Genomic DNA, 15,029 nt, shown 5'->3' with positions numbered 1-15,029 from the left:
AAACAGCATAGTATTTGCATGTAACGTGCGCACATCCTTCCATCTACTGTAAGTCATCTTCTAGACTAGTTAAAAAACCTAATCCACCAGTCAGTGCTGTGTAAATGGTTGTAAATACAATGTAAATGGTATGTAAATAGTTGCCAGCACTTGGGAAAGTCAAGTTTTACTTTGTGGAACTTTCTGGAATTTTTTTTTTTCAAATACTTTCAATCCAAGGTTGGTTGAATCCATGGATGTGGAACCCTGGGATACAGAGGGCCAACTGTACTTCCCCTTAGTCAAAACAGGTTCTACCCTTGTTCAGATACTCATATGTTATCCTTGCACGTGATGTTACCCTTACACACGGTGGCTCCCTTCCTCTCTAAACCTCAACTGCTCTTGCTGAGAAACGGTCCCTCCCTTTCATCCAGAACCTACCCTCAATTAAATACACCATACAGTTCACTGTAGCACCTGTGCTCACCTGCTCAGTTAAATATGGTACTTCATCCTAGTTCAGGGTTTCCCAAAGGATGTCTCCAGATCGGTCTGTTCACCGCACCCGAATCCCAGACTAGTCCTGGCCCTCCAATCGTGCCACTCCAGCCTGGTTCCAGTCCGACCAGCTGATCGGCTCTGCCCACCACCCCCCAGGCCACTTTGGTCTCCCTGGCTTCCCCCTGCCCTCTGGCATACCCTGTATACAGCCCTGGTGTCCAGGTCATGGGAATCCTGGGGTCTTTTGAGAAAAAAAGCACAGCTGAAGGGGGTAGAGGGAGGGCCTACCTCACTGAAGAGGGTAGAGAGAGGGTCAGTGAAGAAAGCAGGCCAGAGAAGGTCTGGCCAGAGGTGGGGAGTCTGCAGACCCCAGGTCTGGGAGGTACGAGGCCCAGGGCAGGCTCTGGCCCTGCCACCACTGGCTGAGACCTCCCTTCCTGCCTGCTTCCTAGGCAGGAACCTCCCTTCGTGACCCCCCAGGCCCTTGAGAGCTGTTCACTGCCCTCTTACGGAAATGCTTCTGCGTCCTTTGCCACCATGTCCCAATCTGTGCAGACACCTTTCTGGTCGCTCTCTCCAGCCTGACAGCTGGCTCTTCTCTGCCTTATCAGAACTTAGCACTCCCGTGTCCCGTTCCCTCCCCCTGCTTCCCAGGGGAGTGCTGGTTGGTGTGTGGGTTCACCAGAGTAGGGAAGGTGGGGGCAACAGCAGCGAGCGCGTGAGACCCAGGGCACAGAAGCACGAGAACACACGGACGCAGTCCAGGAGAGTTGCCGCTGAGTTTCTTCCTTCCCGTGCCCCAGTGCCACCCAGCCTGGGCAAAGGTGGATCCTGCCTGCTCCCAGCCCCTCACTGCCACCTCCAGCTGGCCCAGGCTCAGGGCTGGGATCCTTGGCTGGATTTATTTGGGAGCTTGTGTTTGGGGTTGTCGAGGGAGGCCTCAACCAGCACGCTCTAGGTGTCCACGTCCAGGGAGGTGTGGAGTATCCGGTAAACAGTGGCGAAGGAGAGGCCGCAGGCGGCCAGGGAGCCCAGGATGGGCACGTTGAGGGGCTCCTGGCTGAACGCCGAGGCATCCCCGGAGGCCTGGCCCAGCAGTTCCGCCACCAGCACCTCGGTGATCTTGGTCTTCGGGCCCTGTAGCGCCTCCAGGATCTTGTGCAGGGGCCGGCCCGTCTGCTCCGCCAGCCTGACGAGGGAGCCCTCGTCCAAGCTGAAGCTGCGGCGGTAGCCCTCCAGGGAGCGGGCGAGGGTGTGTGTACAGGTCGCAGGCCACTTCCGGCACGCCCGGCACGGGACTCGGGTTGGCCCCGCAGGCCACCATGGCCACCAGCCAGATGTGCTGCCGTAGCGAGGCCGCCTTCCGCTCCAGCATGGGCTTGGAGACGTTGGGCAGGGCCACCAGGAACGTGTGCCGCTTGTGGCTCTCTAGGCCTCTCACCATCGACTCCTCCAGCAGGCGGAAGGCGTACTTGCCCGACTCAAACATGGACAGCAGGAAGACCTTGGGGTCCTTGAGGCCCTCCGCTGCAGGAGACAAAAGCGCTTTCGGTGGGTTTCCGCGCCGAGCAGACCCAGCTGTCCTGAGAGCTGCCCGGGTGCAAGCTGGGTCTACACAGCATGTGGCTTAAGACTGTCAGCCCTGGAGCTAGGCTGCCTGAGTTCAGATCCCAGCCTCGCTCCCTATGCCCTGTGTGGCATCAGGCTAGTTACCAGACCTCTCTGGGCTCTCCTGTACTTATCTGTAAAACCAAGGGATGATTGTAACCTACCTCCTAGGGATGGCATGGTGGTGAACTGAGCTGGTGAAAGTGGTGCGTGGCCTCTGGTGAGCCCTCAAGAAACATTAGCTGCCGGCCGCGACGCGTCGCCAGCATCCGCATGGGCGTGGGCGGATAGCATTTGCACTGTTCTAACTTGGCCAATACATAAGCCAGTACCTACCCTTTTTTTTCCTTAATGCAAGTGACTGGTCTCCATCACAGGTGACTGAAGTGGCAGCCGTAAGCAGCATTTCACCATGGGGGCCGTGTGACCCTGGGCGACCCCTCACCCCACTGTGGGCCTCGGTGGGAAGATGCAGGGGAAGGGGGAGGCAAGCCCTCAAGAATCCAGCCCCCCCAAAAATAAATAAAAACTAAAAATTAAAAAAATAAGTAAGGAAATAGATAGGAATTTCCTGGCAGTCCTGCGGTTAGGACTCTTGTGCTTTCACTGCCGAGGGCCCGGGTTCGATTCCTGGTTGGGGAATTAAGATCCTGCAAGACGCTGGGCCAAAAAAAAAGAGAATCCAGCCCTCCAGAGCCCGCCCCTCACCCTCCAGCCTCTGCACACAGTCGTCCCGGATCGGGATGAGCACCCTCTCCTCCGAGAAGGGGCCGGGGCGGCGGCTGCACGAGGCGGCGATGTCCACACCCACCTTGGAGTGCACGCAGTAGAAGCGCTTGCCCCGCCGCCCCGGATCTCAAGGGCCAGCTGGGCATGGTCGGCGGCGAAGCTCTCCAACGTAATGATGAGGAAGAAGTCGTACCAGCCCAGCAGCACCCTCTGGAGGTATTTGTCAGCCCGGAAGGCGTGTGCGCCTATGCCTGGCAGGTCCCAGATGACGATGTTGGGGTACTTGGGGTGCAGGTACGGTGTGGAGTCCACGGTCATTTCCACCACGCCCGTGCAGGCCGAGGTGGGGTCCTTGTCCCCCAGCCCCCGGATGGTGTTGACAAAGGTTGACTTGCCTGAGCCCATTCCCCCAGTAACACCAATGTCCAGCCTGACGTTCTCCAGAGGATGAAGCGTAGATTGTAACTTGGCGGCTACTGCTGGCAGGTCCCCCGCCTCAAAGGCCTCCTTCAGAGCCCTGGTGTCTTTTGAGAGCTCCAGTATCTTGGACTGGCTGAGGCATGATTGGAAGACTTCGCTTGCCATGGGCTGCCTGACCCCCAGCTCTCCACCTTCAGGACTTGACGACCTTGGACAGGACCGGTAAGGGAGTATTTTCACTGAGTTGCCCTGTCTTCTCTACATCCCTCAGCTTGCCTGAAGTATTTGCGGCATCACCAGTAATAGCACTGAGAGTGTTACAAGATGCCAGGCCTGGTGCTAAGTGCTTTATTTAAGTTCACATTTATTCATCACCACCAGCTTCTCCTCCTGGAGTATCTCATCAAATCCTCAAAACAGCCAGAAAAGGAGATTCCCTCCCTTCCTATCCACATTTGGCATTGAGACGATAGATCACTTGCCCAAGGCCTCCAGCGAATTCCTGGGGATACTGGGAATGGGGCTGAGGTCTTTTGGTCCTGGAATTCAAAGTCTTACATTTGGGGGGGGGGGGTGCATTTACCATGCACCAGGCACTGGAATCATCCATAAAGGGCAGTGATTAAGAGCTGGAATCTTCATCATTGCTGGTAATCATAGATCAGGTTTATTTGATGTTTACTCTGGGCCAGCCACTGTTCTAAACATATACATGATTTCATCAAGTGCCCATTCTACAGAGCAAAAAACTGAGGCTCAGGGAGATAAAGGTCACTTGCTAAATGTCTTACAGCCTGCACCAGAACCAGGATATGGGCCAGCTCCCTCTGATCCTTTTGCCATACAAACCCCCCCAAATCTTTGCACAGCTAAGCCCCCACTATGTGCCAAGACCTCTTTGGGTGCTGCATTTCCAGCACTAGCAGAAGAGACGGGTCTAGTGCATTTGTGGAAACATTACTCACCCTCGCTGCCTGGCTCCTGAGTACGTGCATGTGCTCGGGAACCACAGGGCACACCTAGGCAAGCCCCGTCCTGCCTCTAGGCCTCCGAGGCCTCACCGGTGTGATGGACGGGGCAGCCACGTTTAAATCCTGGGATTGCGTGACTGCGTCTAATCCCAGCCGTGCCAGGGACTTGCGGGGTGACACGGGGCAAGCCATATCCCCTCTGGAGCCTTTGTTTTCCCCTCTGTGGAGGGGGGGGGGTGGTGTCAGTTTCCTCACCTGTGGAGTAGAGAGATGACTCCTTAGAGCCCTCCCAGCTCTGCTGTTTTAGGAAGACTCAGGGTCTTACTGCTGGCGAGGTTCAGGAAGAGGCCAGCTTGGGAAAGGTTTGGAACATCGGGCTGAGCTTGATCTTTATCTGTGGGTAGCCATGGAACGGTTTTGAGCAGGGAAGGGAGGGGTCTGAGGTGGACATTAGAAAGAGCCCTCCTGGGAATACCCTGACGGTCCCGTGGTTAGGACTCCGCGCTTTCACTGCCGAGGGCCTGGGTTCGATCCCTGGTTGGGGAACTGAGATCCTGCAAGCCATGTGGTGTGGCCAATAAATAAATAAATAATAAAAATAATTTTAAAACGAGCCCTCCGTGGCCTTACGGTGCATGAGACTGGGGCCTGGGAGACAAGGTCAGGGGCTGGGGCAGGACCTAGGTGGGGAGGGGGAGGTCTCAGCTGGAACAGGGGCTGGGGGTTGAGATGGGAGGTGGGAAAGGGAAAGATGGAGGCAGAAGGGACAGGACGAGGCCACCAGTTGGAAGCAGGAGACAAAAGTCACCCAGGCTGTCTCTCTTAACCTTAGGCCCAGTGTGGTGAGAGCACGCCTGACCTTTCCATCCCAGCCACTTGGGGTCGGTGAGTCCTGTGCTTAGGATGATGTCTGAGGGTCCACAGGTATAGGGATGTGGGCTGTGTTTTTGAGAATGGATTTGGAAGGGACCTTCTTTCTTGTGCATCTAGGGGGTCTGGGATATCCCTACCATGGTCCCTCGCACCTCCTTTGGTGCCGAAAGGTCCACATGAACCCCAAGTAGTCCTTGCAGAGCCAATGGGAGGCCTTCTGGGAAGAGGGGAATCTTTTGCAAAGCACAGAGCTCTTCAGCAAAGAAAATTGGCACCGCCTTTAAACCTCCAGGTAAAAGTGGACCCTCTTAGTCTGTTTCCCGGAGTCAGGGGTAATTTGAGGCCCCCAGATGAGGCTAGAACCATCACCAGGTCCTGGAACACCCTCAGCGAGTATTAGTGAGGCCACCTTCACAGCACCAGAGCTGCCTTCTGAATTCCTGGAAACTTGCCCTTCTCTGCACCTAAATCCCACCTTTCCCTGACCCTCATCCAAGCCCACAGATGCTCTTGGGGCAACCCCTGTCCTGTCCAAGCCCCCCAGTCTGGTGGTTCGTTTTTAAACATGCATGACCCTTGACTCGGCATGTGAGTTTTGGCTTGAGCAGATAAGGGTGTCAGATTCACTTCTGCATCCAGCCAAAGAGCCAAGCACAGAGCCAGAGGATGTGCCAACCAGTTGGGTTCCCAGGGTCTCCTGGGCCAGGCTAATACCGTCATTCAGTGTGGTACACACCCTCTGTCGTTCAAAGCCTCGCGCAGAAATCCCAACAGGTGCCCTCACTGTCAGACCCGTGGCCTTTCAGCACCATCCCCAACATCTGCGCCCAGCCACTCAGCCACGCACACACAGACCCGGAACCCCAGTCTCAGCCAACTATTCACGATCTTAGACCACAGCATCCAAATCACAGAGGCTTACCAAGATTCCTCCCAATCACGGATACACCAGCAAGCTCACCGCCACACACATCCTCACGCGGACCCACTCACCATCTTTCTGAAACGAGACTCGTTCTAGGTGGCCGGTTGTGCCCCTGCCTCTTCTCTCCTTGCATGCTCACAGAATTGCCCACCTGCCCTCTCACCACCTCCACTCTCATTCTGTTTCCCCACGTTCCCCACAGTTCCCCATGGCCACCTGGCCTCCCCTCTCCCTGCCACCCACCCCCACCATCACTCACAGGCAGCAGGGCTGGCCCAGGATGTCCCGTCTCCCCCTCCTCTGTTTAACCCAGTTGCTTGGGACTCTGGGGTTCTCAGAAAGGGACATGAGATTGCAGGCCCCAGTGCCCGCTCAGTCACCCACCCAAGTTGACAGTGGGCTCCTGTCTTGGATCCAGGCCGGGCTGTCCTGTCGCCCCCAAATCCCTTATGGTCACTTGGGGACCAGGGAGAGAGAGACTATTAAAGAGCCCTGACCCCCCCGTCCATACCTTGAACCTCTCCCTCCCAAGGTCAATTCCTATCCCAGGTTTGGGACTTGGACTTGGGCCCACCTGCTACCCTCAGCCCTCCACACCCCGCCCCTCAGCAGCTGCAGCTCTCATTTTCACCACATCAGCCTCTTTTGTTTGTTTGGTCGGTTTTGATAAGGCTTGGTTTGTGGGTGAGGCAGGGGGTTGGGGGCTGCACTTCCATTTGTCTTCCGACAAATCTCGCTTCTTCCAGCTGTCGAGAATGTACTTGAGGAGGAGGCCGAGCTTCTGGCAGGTCGAGAGCGGGCCTTCCTCGCCGCTCCCCTCCCCGGATCCCCGCTTTTCCACGCCGTTGTCACCAGCCACCTGCAGGCTGACCTCAGGCTGGGACCCCGCCTCCTCCAAGGCCTTGATGCGGACCTGCTGGGCATCCTCGGCCATCTCGTTGAGGCAGCCCCGGAGCATGGTGTAGACGGTGCCAAAGCTGATGCCCCCCCCGGCCACCAGCGTTCTGAACAGGGGAATGCCCTTCTCAGAGGCCCGGGCTACCCGCATGGCACCGTCGGACGACTGGGAGTAGAGCCGCAGGACAGTCTCGGGCGAGACCTCGTTGGCCAGCGGGGAGAGGATGACCGAGCGCAGGTCGCCTGCCTGTTTGCCCACCTGCTCGGCCAGCTTGGCGAGCGAGTCGTCGTCCAGGCCGAAGCCGCGGTGGTAGCCGCGCAGCGAGCGCATGAGCAGCGCATCGTCGTAGGCAGCCGCCGGCCGGGGCCCGGGCAGAGCCTGGATGACGCCCAACACCAGGGCCGTCTTGAGCACCTGCTCCTGGAGCATATGTCCTTCTTCTTCCGCAGGGCCTCCAGCGAGATGTCGGGCAGCGACAGCAGGCCGGCGTGGCGACGGGGGCGGGCAGATCGTGCTCCCAGGTGGACACGAGCAGCGGGAAGTCGTAGCGCGCGGGCGAGAGGTTGGACACGGGGAAGACGCGCGGGTCGTTCACGCCGGCCGCACGCAGCCGCTCGGCGCCGTGCTCGCGCATCTCCTGCAGGACCGCCGCCTCGCTGAAGCCCGAGGGTCGCTGGGTGCGCGTGGCCGCCAGGTCCTCGCCCACCTCGGTGCGCACGAAGTAGAACTGTTTGCCCCGGCGCAGGATCTCGGAGGCCAGGCGGGTCTCCACGGCGCCGCAGCGGCGGGGGCAGACCAGCAGGAAGAAATCATTGCGGCCGAAGTCCACCTGCTTCAGGTACTTGTCGGCCGGGCAGCCTGGAGAGCCGGCCCCCGGCAGGTCCCACAGGGTCACGTCTGGAAACTGCGGGTGCGGGTAGGGCGAGGGCATTGTGACTTGCCGGCCCCGGACTCGCCTGTGACGCCCACCTCCAGCCGGGTGCTCTCGGAAGAGGCCAGCAGCTTCCGGAGGCAGGAGGCCGCCTGGGGGATGTCGCCCGACTCGAAGGCGGTGCGCAGGGCCTCCAGCTCTTCCTTGGCCGTGAGGATGGTGTTCTCCTCCTCCCCGGGCACCGCGGGCAACTTCGCAGTAGCCATGGTGACCGGCGATTCAGAGGGCGCGGGGGCTGGGGGAGAGTCTCGGACGGACGCGTAATCCTCAGCGTCTGCGGGGGAGCGGGGAGAAGGGAGCCGTTCACGCCTCCCGGGCCTTGGCGTGGGGCAGGGAGAGAGACACACCGAGGATATAAAGGGAGTCCCTCTGGAGCCCCGCAGCCCTCTCCTTCTCAAAAACCCGGGGTACGTTTTGGACACGAGGTAGGGGCCTTTGGAGTTTGGTACGCCCAGGTTCCCATCCCATCTCTGCCAGTAACTTGCTGTGTGACCTGGGGCAAAACGAGGCACCTCTCTGAGCCTGTTTGCTTCTCCGCTTAATGGGTGTAATAACTGACCTGCCTACTGAGGCGCTGAAGAGTCTTTGGGATAACCTAGGAACTCGGACCGTTTTATGGGCAGCTTGAGACCCATGCAGTCACATGGGGCCCCACGCTTAAAAGGCCCAGCTCTTTGCTTAATACTCTGCTGACACTGACGAAAATTGTAACTATTTGAGGCAGGGGCCCTGCATTTTCATTTTGCACTGGGCCCCGAAACTTACTTAACCAGATCTGCAACGGAAGGGGCTTCAGCCCAGCTCCTGCCGACCAGGCAAAGAGAGCAGCTGCTCTCCTGCTGCTTCTACTGTGATCGGAAGCAGCGTGAAGCGACGGCCAAGGGGACCCAGACCCTGGAGCCACACTGCCTGGGATCCAATCCGGGCCCTACCACATACTGGCTGAGAGATTTGGGGCAAGTTCCTTAGCTCTGCCTCACGTTCCTCATCTTACACGTGAGGATCATAACGACCATAATAGCAAACCACCTCCTAGGCCTGTTGAAAATGAAATGAGTTCATACATATAAAGCCCTTAAAATAGTGCCCGGAGAATTCCCTAGTGGTCCAGTGGTTAGGACTACGAGCGTCCACTGCAGGGGGCCAGGGTTCGATCCCTGGTCGGGGAACTAAGATTCCGAAAGCCCTGAGGTGTGGCCAAAACTAATAATAAAACAAAACAGTGCCCGACCCAGAGCAGGTGGTCTGCGTTATCAGCATCGTCGTCACTGTCTGATCATTATTAATATTCTGAGCTGTGTGACGTCCCTGCCCTCTCTGAGCCTCACCTGCAGCATCTGCACCCTGGAAGATAACCTTGCCCACCTCACAGGGCTGCTGTGACCATCGTGAGCCCCATCATCCGTCTTTCTCTAGGCCATCTTTGAAGACATTCTTGGGTGCAGCCGGGCGTGGGGGGTGGCGCCCCCCCACACTGGGCGTCTCGTTAAACACCCAGCCCTGTTTGGCAGGCCTTGCTAGGCCAAGTCCCCTCCCACCTCCCAGAGCCCGTCGTGATGGTCTTTCCTGTGATCCCATCCTCCTCACCCTGGAGCTTCCCTGGCCTCCCTCTTCCCAGTCACACGCTCTTCTTGTCCATCGCCTCTAAAATACACTTCCTCACTGGCTAAGACTCTTCAGAGAACCCTGGGAGAGACGCTCAGGTCAGGGGTCACCATCCCCATCGGATGGAGACCAACTGAGGCTCAGACTAGACAAGGGCTGTCCCTGCTCAGAGGCACAGCCGGCACTCAAACCCAGGTCCCTCTGAAGAGCTGCTCTCCCTTCGACCACACGTCTTTGCCTCCCCCTTCTCTCCTCGGCTGCCCCTGTCCCCAGCCGCACCCAACCTCTTACAGAAGACCGTCCTTACTCCACTGTTCCCGCCAGGTGTGATCCCCCAGCCCAGGTGGGGGCATTTCCCCCAGGCTATACCCAGTCCGTCCTGTGTCCTGTCCCCTTGACCCATCCCAGGGCATGGCCTGGGTACAGGAGAGGGGGATCCTGGGACAGGTCCCAATGCAAGGGGCGGACAGGCCAGTGGCCACTGGGGTGGGCTTAGGGTTGAAGGAGCTGGGACTGGGATTGGACGGGGCCCAGCTGGAGAGCCCTGCCCCTGGGGGACTCACCTGCCCTGCAGGTTCTCTCTCCCCTCTCACCCTCCCCGCTGGTGGGGCCTCCCCCCTTGTTAGCACAAGGTCAGGGCCTGTCGCTAGGACCCATGATAATGGCAAACCGCAGCTTATTGGTCAGCCAGCCCTGGTACAATAATATGAGGGTGATGTCAGCAGGTGGGGTCCCATGGTGGGCCCGGGACCCCACCCCCCCCCCAGCTGCTCATGGGGCCACCACACCACCACACAAACACAGAGACCAAGAGATGAAAAAATATTCTCGGAAGTTCCCAGACAGCAAACACACAGACTAAGGTTCCTCCCCAGAATCCACAGCCACGCAACCCTGGCCCGAAAGGGAAAGGAAAGACACAGACCCTCAAATACAGAGTCATTACAGGAAAGCCAAACGCAGGCAAACGTACAGATATAACAGCCACGCAAGCAACACACATTCAGGCACACACAGACTTGCAGACCAGAAGAGACACAATTACACACGCAGACAATATATACAGATGGCATCTCCTGAAACCCACCACATCCATTCATTCTGCTCCAGCTCCTAATCCGTGTGACCAGCCATGATCCGGGGCCCCAGAAGTACATCAGGTTAGGCTTGGCCCTTGGAGGCTCCAGGTTGGAGGAAAGGGGGATGGTAGCAGCCCAGGGTGACTGTGGGCCAAGACAGCTGCCGGGCACCTGCACGAATGCATCTAGTGCAGGCTGGCACGCTGCCAGGGGCACTTCTCCCAGCTCCTGAGAGCGCCAGCCAGAGAGAGGCTGAACCCATGCCTGTCTGCCAAGTCTCCTCTTCTCTCTTCATTCATCAAACATTCAGCCCCTCTCCAGGCCCCGTCCTGGGCTAGGTGCTGGGAACGCAGCAGTGACCAAGACAGCCCCGGGCTCTGTCCCCACAGGACTCATAGTTCAGTGGCGGAGTCAGATCCATCCCCAGACAGTGATGGCCCAGACGGGGCCAGACTGGGATGGGGGACCCCAGAGGACTGTGGGAGTACCAAGGGGCCACCTGACCCAGCTCAGGATTCAAGGAGGGCTTCCTGGAGGAAGAGGCATCTGAGCTGAGATCTGAAGGATGAGTAGGAGTGAGCCAGATCGCCTGCTAGGGAGTTGCATCCAGGCTAAGGAACCAACCTATGCAAAGACCCTAAGCTGAGAGGGAGCTCTCATTTGCCCAGTAATTCACTCAGTTATTTGGCCATTCCACAAACATTTGTTTAGACCTGACCAGTCCCTGTGCTGGTCCAGAGATGTGACTCACACTCATCCCTGCTCCTACCCACCTCCCGGGCTGGTGGGTGCGCTGACTTGCTCACGCGCTAAGGCTGAGTGTTCACTTACTGGCATTTATGATGCGCCAGGTGTGTGTGAAACCCGTCAGATGGAGTAACTCATTTAACCTGGTCTAGAATTCTGTTCTCCCACCTGAAAAAAAAAGAATATATGTATATATATATATGTATAACTGAGCCACTTTGCTGTACAGCAGAAATTAATGCAACATTGTAAATCAACTATACTTCAATTAAAATTTTTTTAAAAACAAACAAAAATGAACAAAACAACTTTATTGCTAAAAACTGCTAACCATCAAAAAAAAAAAAAAGAAAGAAAAGGCAGCTCCATGATCACACCCAGGCAGTGCCAGCTACATCACAATGGCTACCTGGCTGTAAAGCGCCATCAACTGTGACTCTTCCTGATTTCAGAATTGCTAAAATGCAGGGGGGATGAAAGGGGTGCATCTTAGAATCGCTGAAGGTGTTTCCTGAGTGTTCATGCTGCGTCTGCCAGTCTGGGAACACAGCAGTGACGCAGACGGTATTCCCCACAGGGAGGAAGTTTGCGCAATATATGTTTACTATGGGCCAAGGCCCATTGGTTGATGTTCGGGACCCAGCAGTGGCCAAGACAGCCCCCGTCCTGTCCCCACCGGACTCAGAGTCCCGTGGGGGACACAGACCCGCCCCCTGACCGTGACAACCCACAGTGGGTGAGGTGGGGATGGAGTGGCCCAGAGGGTTGCGAGAGCCAGGTGATGCCTGACCCAGCAGTGTGTTGAGATGCCAAGTCAGCGAAGGGTTTTTGGAGAAAGTTACTCACTCAGCACACGTTTTCTGAACACCTGCTGTGTGCCAGGCCCCGTGCTGGTCAAGGCTGGAGATACAGCCAGGACTTAGATGGTCCCTGGTCCTTCCTTCCTGAAGCTCCCGGTCCTCTGCCTCCTCTTCCTCCTCCCATTTCTCCTTCCCACTTATCATCCTCCATTCCTCTTTGTCCTTTCTCCATGTGTCTCTGAAAAATCCTAAAACACCGCCTTAGAAATATCTACACATTATGACCTTCACCTTCCTGCTATTTGCCATCATCCTGGGGAAACCTGAAGCTTGTCCCCAGGGGTTCATTCATTCATTCATTCAAATACGTATTGGCCGCCTTCTGGATCTGGACACAGTTCTGGGCACTGACACACTGGTGAACAAGACACAGATGGCCTTTGCCCTCATGGACCTTATATTTTTGGAAAGATATAGGTAATAAATAAAAATAAGGTAGTGTCCGATAGTGATAAGAAAAAAGAAGAACAAGATAGCAAGGGTACGGGATGGGGTGGAGGGTTGGTAGATCACCTGTAACTATGGCTGCCAACAATTTCTCCCATCTCCTTAGACACATGCCACTCTTCCCATCAAGAAGGGGAGTCTCTGTCCTTTCCAGGATCTGAGCTGGCCTTATGACTTGCTTTGATCAACAGAATGTAGCAGAAATGACATTCTGGGATTTCTAGGCTCAGGCTTTAAGAGGGAAGCTTCTGCTTTCTCCTTCTCAGAGCCCTGAGCTACCATACAGAGGTCCTGCTACCCTGCTGTAGAGACCCCATGGAGAAACAGAGACCACATGGAGATGAGCCTGAAGCCATCTAGGACATTCCAGCCCCAGCTGAGCTCCAGCTGAATGCACAGGAGTGACCCACAGGAGTGACCCTAGCCAATACCATGTGGAAGTAAAAGAACCATCCAGCTGAGCCCAGCCAACCCTCAGACTTGTGAGAAATATTAAATCATTGTTTTACGCCACTAAATATCCAAATGATTTGGGAGAGAGAGTGTGCTATTGTTGATAGAGTGGTCTGGGAAGTCCCATCTAAAAAGGTAACATTCTTCTATCTTAATAAAGTAAGGAAACAAGCCATGTAGACATTAGGAGGAAGAGCATTCCAGGCAGAGGGCATGGACGTGCAAAGGTCCTGAGGCAGAAGTGAGCGTGGTGTGTCTGGGGAGAATCATGGTGGCTGGTGTGGCTGGAGCAGAGTGACAAGGGAGGGAGCTCTAGGAGATGAGGTCTGAGAGGTGATCAGGGTCCAGATCTCATACTAGGTGGTGAGGATTTATATACCTTTTACCTGTGGGGGAATCCAAGGCTTTTGGGGGGATGTCAAGAGGGGGCCAGAAATGAGGTGGGGGATCCTTCTGCACTCAGTGACACAGTTTGGTCAGAACTAGTCAGGACTAGGGTCAATAAGCTGGCATTGGGTGCAAAATTTAAGGGGGTGCCAAAAAACTCAGTTATCAAGATAAATGATATTTTACTGCAATACTTTTTTAAAAAAATTTATTAATTTTTCATAAATTTATTTATTTATTTTTGGCTGCGTTGGGTCTTCATTGCTGCGCACAGGCTTTCTCTCATTGCAGCAAGCGGGGACTACTCTTCGTTGCGGTGCACGGGCTTCTCATTGCGGTGGTTTCTCTTGTTGCGGAGCATGGGCTCTAGGCACATGGGCTTCAGTAGTTGTGGCACGTGGGCTCAGTAGTTGTGGCTCGTGAGCTCTAGAGTGCAGGCTCAGTAGTTGTGGTGCACGGGCTTAGTTGCTCCGCGGCATGTGGGATCTTCCCAGACCAGGGCTCGAACCCATGTCCCCTGCATTGGCAGGCAGATTCTTAACCGCTGTGCCACCAGGGAATCCCTCTTCACAGCTTCTTGACTCCAATTTTGAGTTAGTTTTCCTTAACACATTTTCACATTTCCTCCTTTTGATCAAGATCTTTCTCTGAAAGCACAGCTGATCAAAAGTTCGGTCATCTGTTCCTTATTAGAATAATTTTTGTCCTTCGGTACCAGGAAGGACCTTTCCTGGGTGTCATGTCCAACATCAGAGGGAAAGTGCATATTGATCAGAAACCACTTGAGGCCACATTTGAGTAACAAGGAAGGTAGAAGGGGTGACTCTCAGGCATTCTCACTCTAAAAGATCATACCTAAGCTTATAAGCATTAAAATTCACTGCAAAGCATTGAGCCAACATTGTTCTATTTGGTGCATTGTTTCTGCAGAGGTTTGACAGGCAACAGATATAAAGTTTAAAAATAATTATGCAAAGCAGAATTTAAAGTAGTATGACAAATCCAGTTTGTATAATCATCCTGAACCATGAACCCAGACCTGAGGGTAGTCAACTGAACAATTAAAGGACCATGGACAGTCAGGTGAAATTTGTAGTAACCAATGCACTTGTTCCCTGATCTTGTGTAATTGAGTTTCTACTTCTCCAGAGACATTTATCCATGTGAAAAAGGTACTTGCTATTTCATAGATGCCTCTTTCTTCAGCAGGAAGGTAATCAAGGGCTATGTGATTGTCCAAAACTATTTTAGTTAACAAGTCAAGTAATGGTTGTTGGGCTGCTATTACTTTGGCTGTGGAATTGGCCAGTTTTCCTAATGTTAGGGAGACATTTCTGATCATATGTTTATTGGCACTAAGTCCAACTCAAGGGAGAAAGTCTCTCCCTATGGAGGCAACCCCAGAGGCATGTATGTCTCCAAGTTGTTCACGCCTGAATCTGTGGCTCAGGACTGAAAAGGTGACAGCCACGGAGGCCAGTAAAATTTTAATGGTCTCTAGACCAAACAGGGAGTTTTATTCTTGTTATTCTTTCCTTATGTCCATTTCTTTACACAGAGCCTGGACAAAAAGTTCCCCATGTTTGGGTTTAACAAGAGAAAGGGAAATGGAC

General features: G+C 55.0%; 1 protein-coding gene and 1 pseudogene across 1 annotated transcript; both read right to left on the bottom strand.

Annotated features, from left to right (window-relative positions):
• Positions 1 to 1,359: 1,359 nt before the first annotated feature.
• LOC137752441 (interferon-inducible GTPase 5-like) lies at positions 1,360 to 6,142 on the bottom strand (annotated as a pseudogene).
• Positions 6,143 to 6,592: 450 nt separating this feature from the next.
• LOC137752440 (interferon-inducible GTPase 5-like) lies at positions 6,593 to 8,044 on the bottom strand. The gene is given in 4 exon segments (XM_068527143.1): positions 6,593 to 7,336; positions 7,339 to 7,406; positions 7,409 to 7,840; positions 7,843 to 8,044. Coding segments are annotated over 4 exon segments (1,446 nt in total).
• Between the last annotated feature and the right edge of the window lie 6,985 nt (positions 8,045 to 15,029).

The sequence above is a fragment of the Eschrichtius robustus genome, chromosome 19 (genome assembly GCF_028021215.1).
Source record: "Eschrichtius robustus isolate mEscRob2 chromosome 19, mEscRob2.pri, whole genome shotgun sequence".
NCBI lineage: Eukaryota > Metazoa > Chordata > Mammalia > Artiodactyla > Eschrichtiidae > Eschrichtius > Eschrichtius robustus.
Note: the sequence above shows the minus strand (reverse complement) of the source record. Positions and strands in the feature narration are given on the sequence as shown.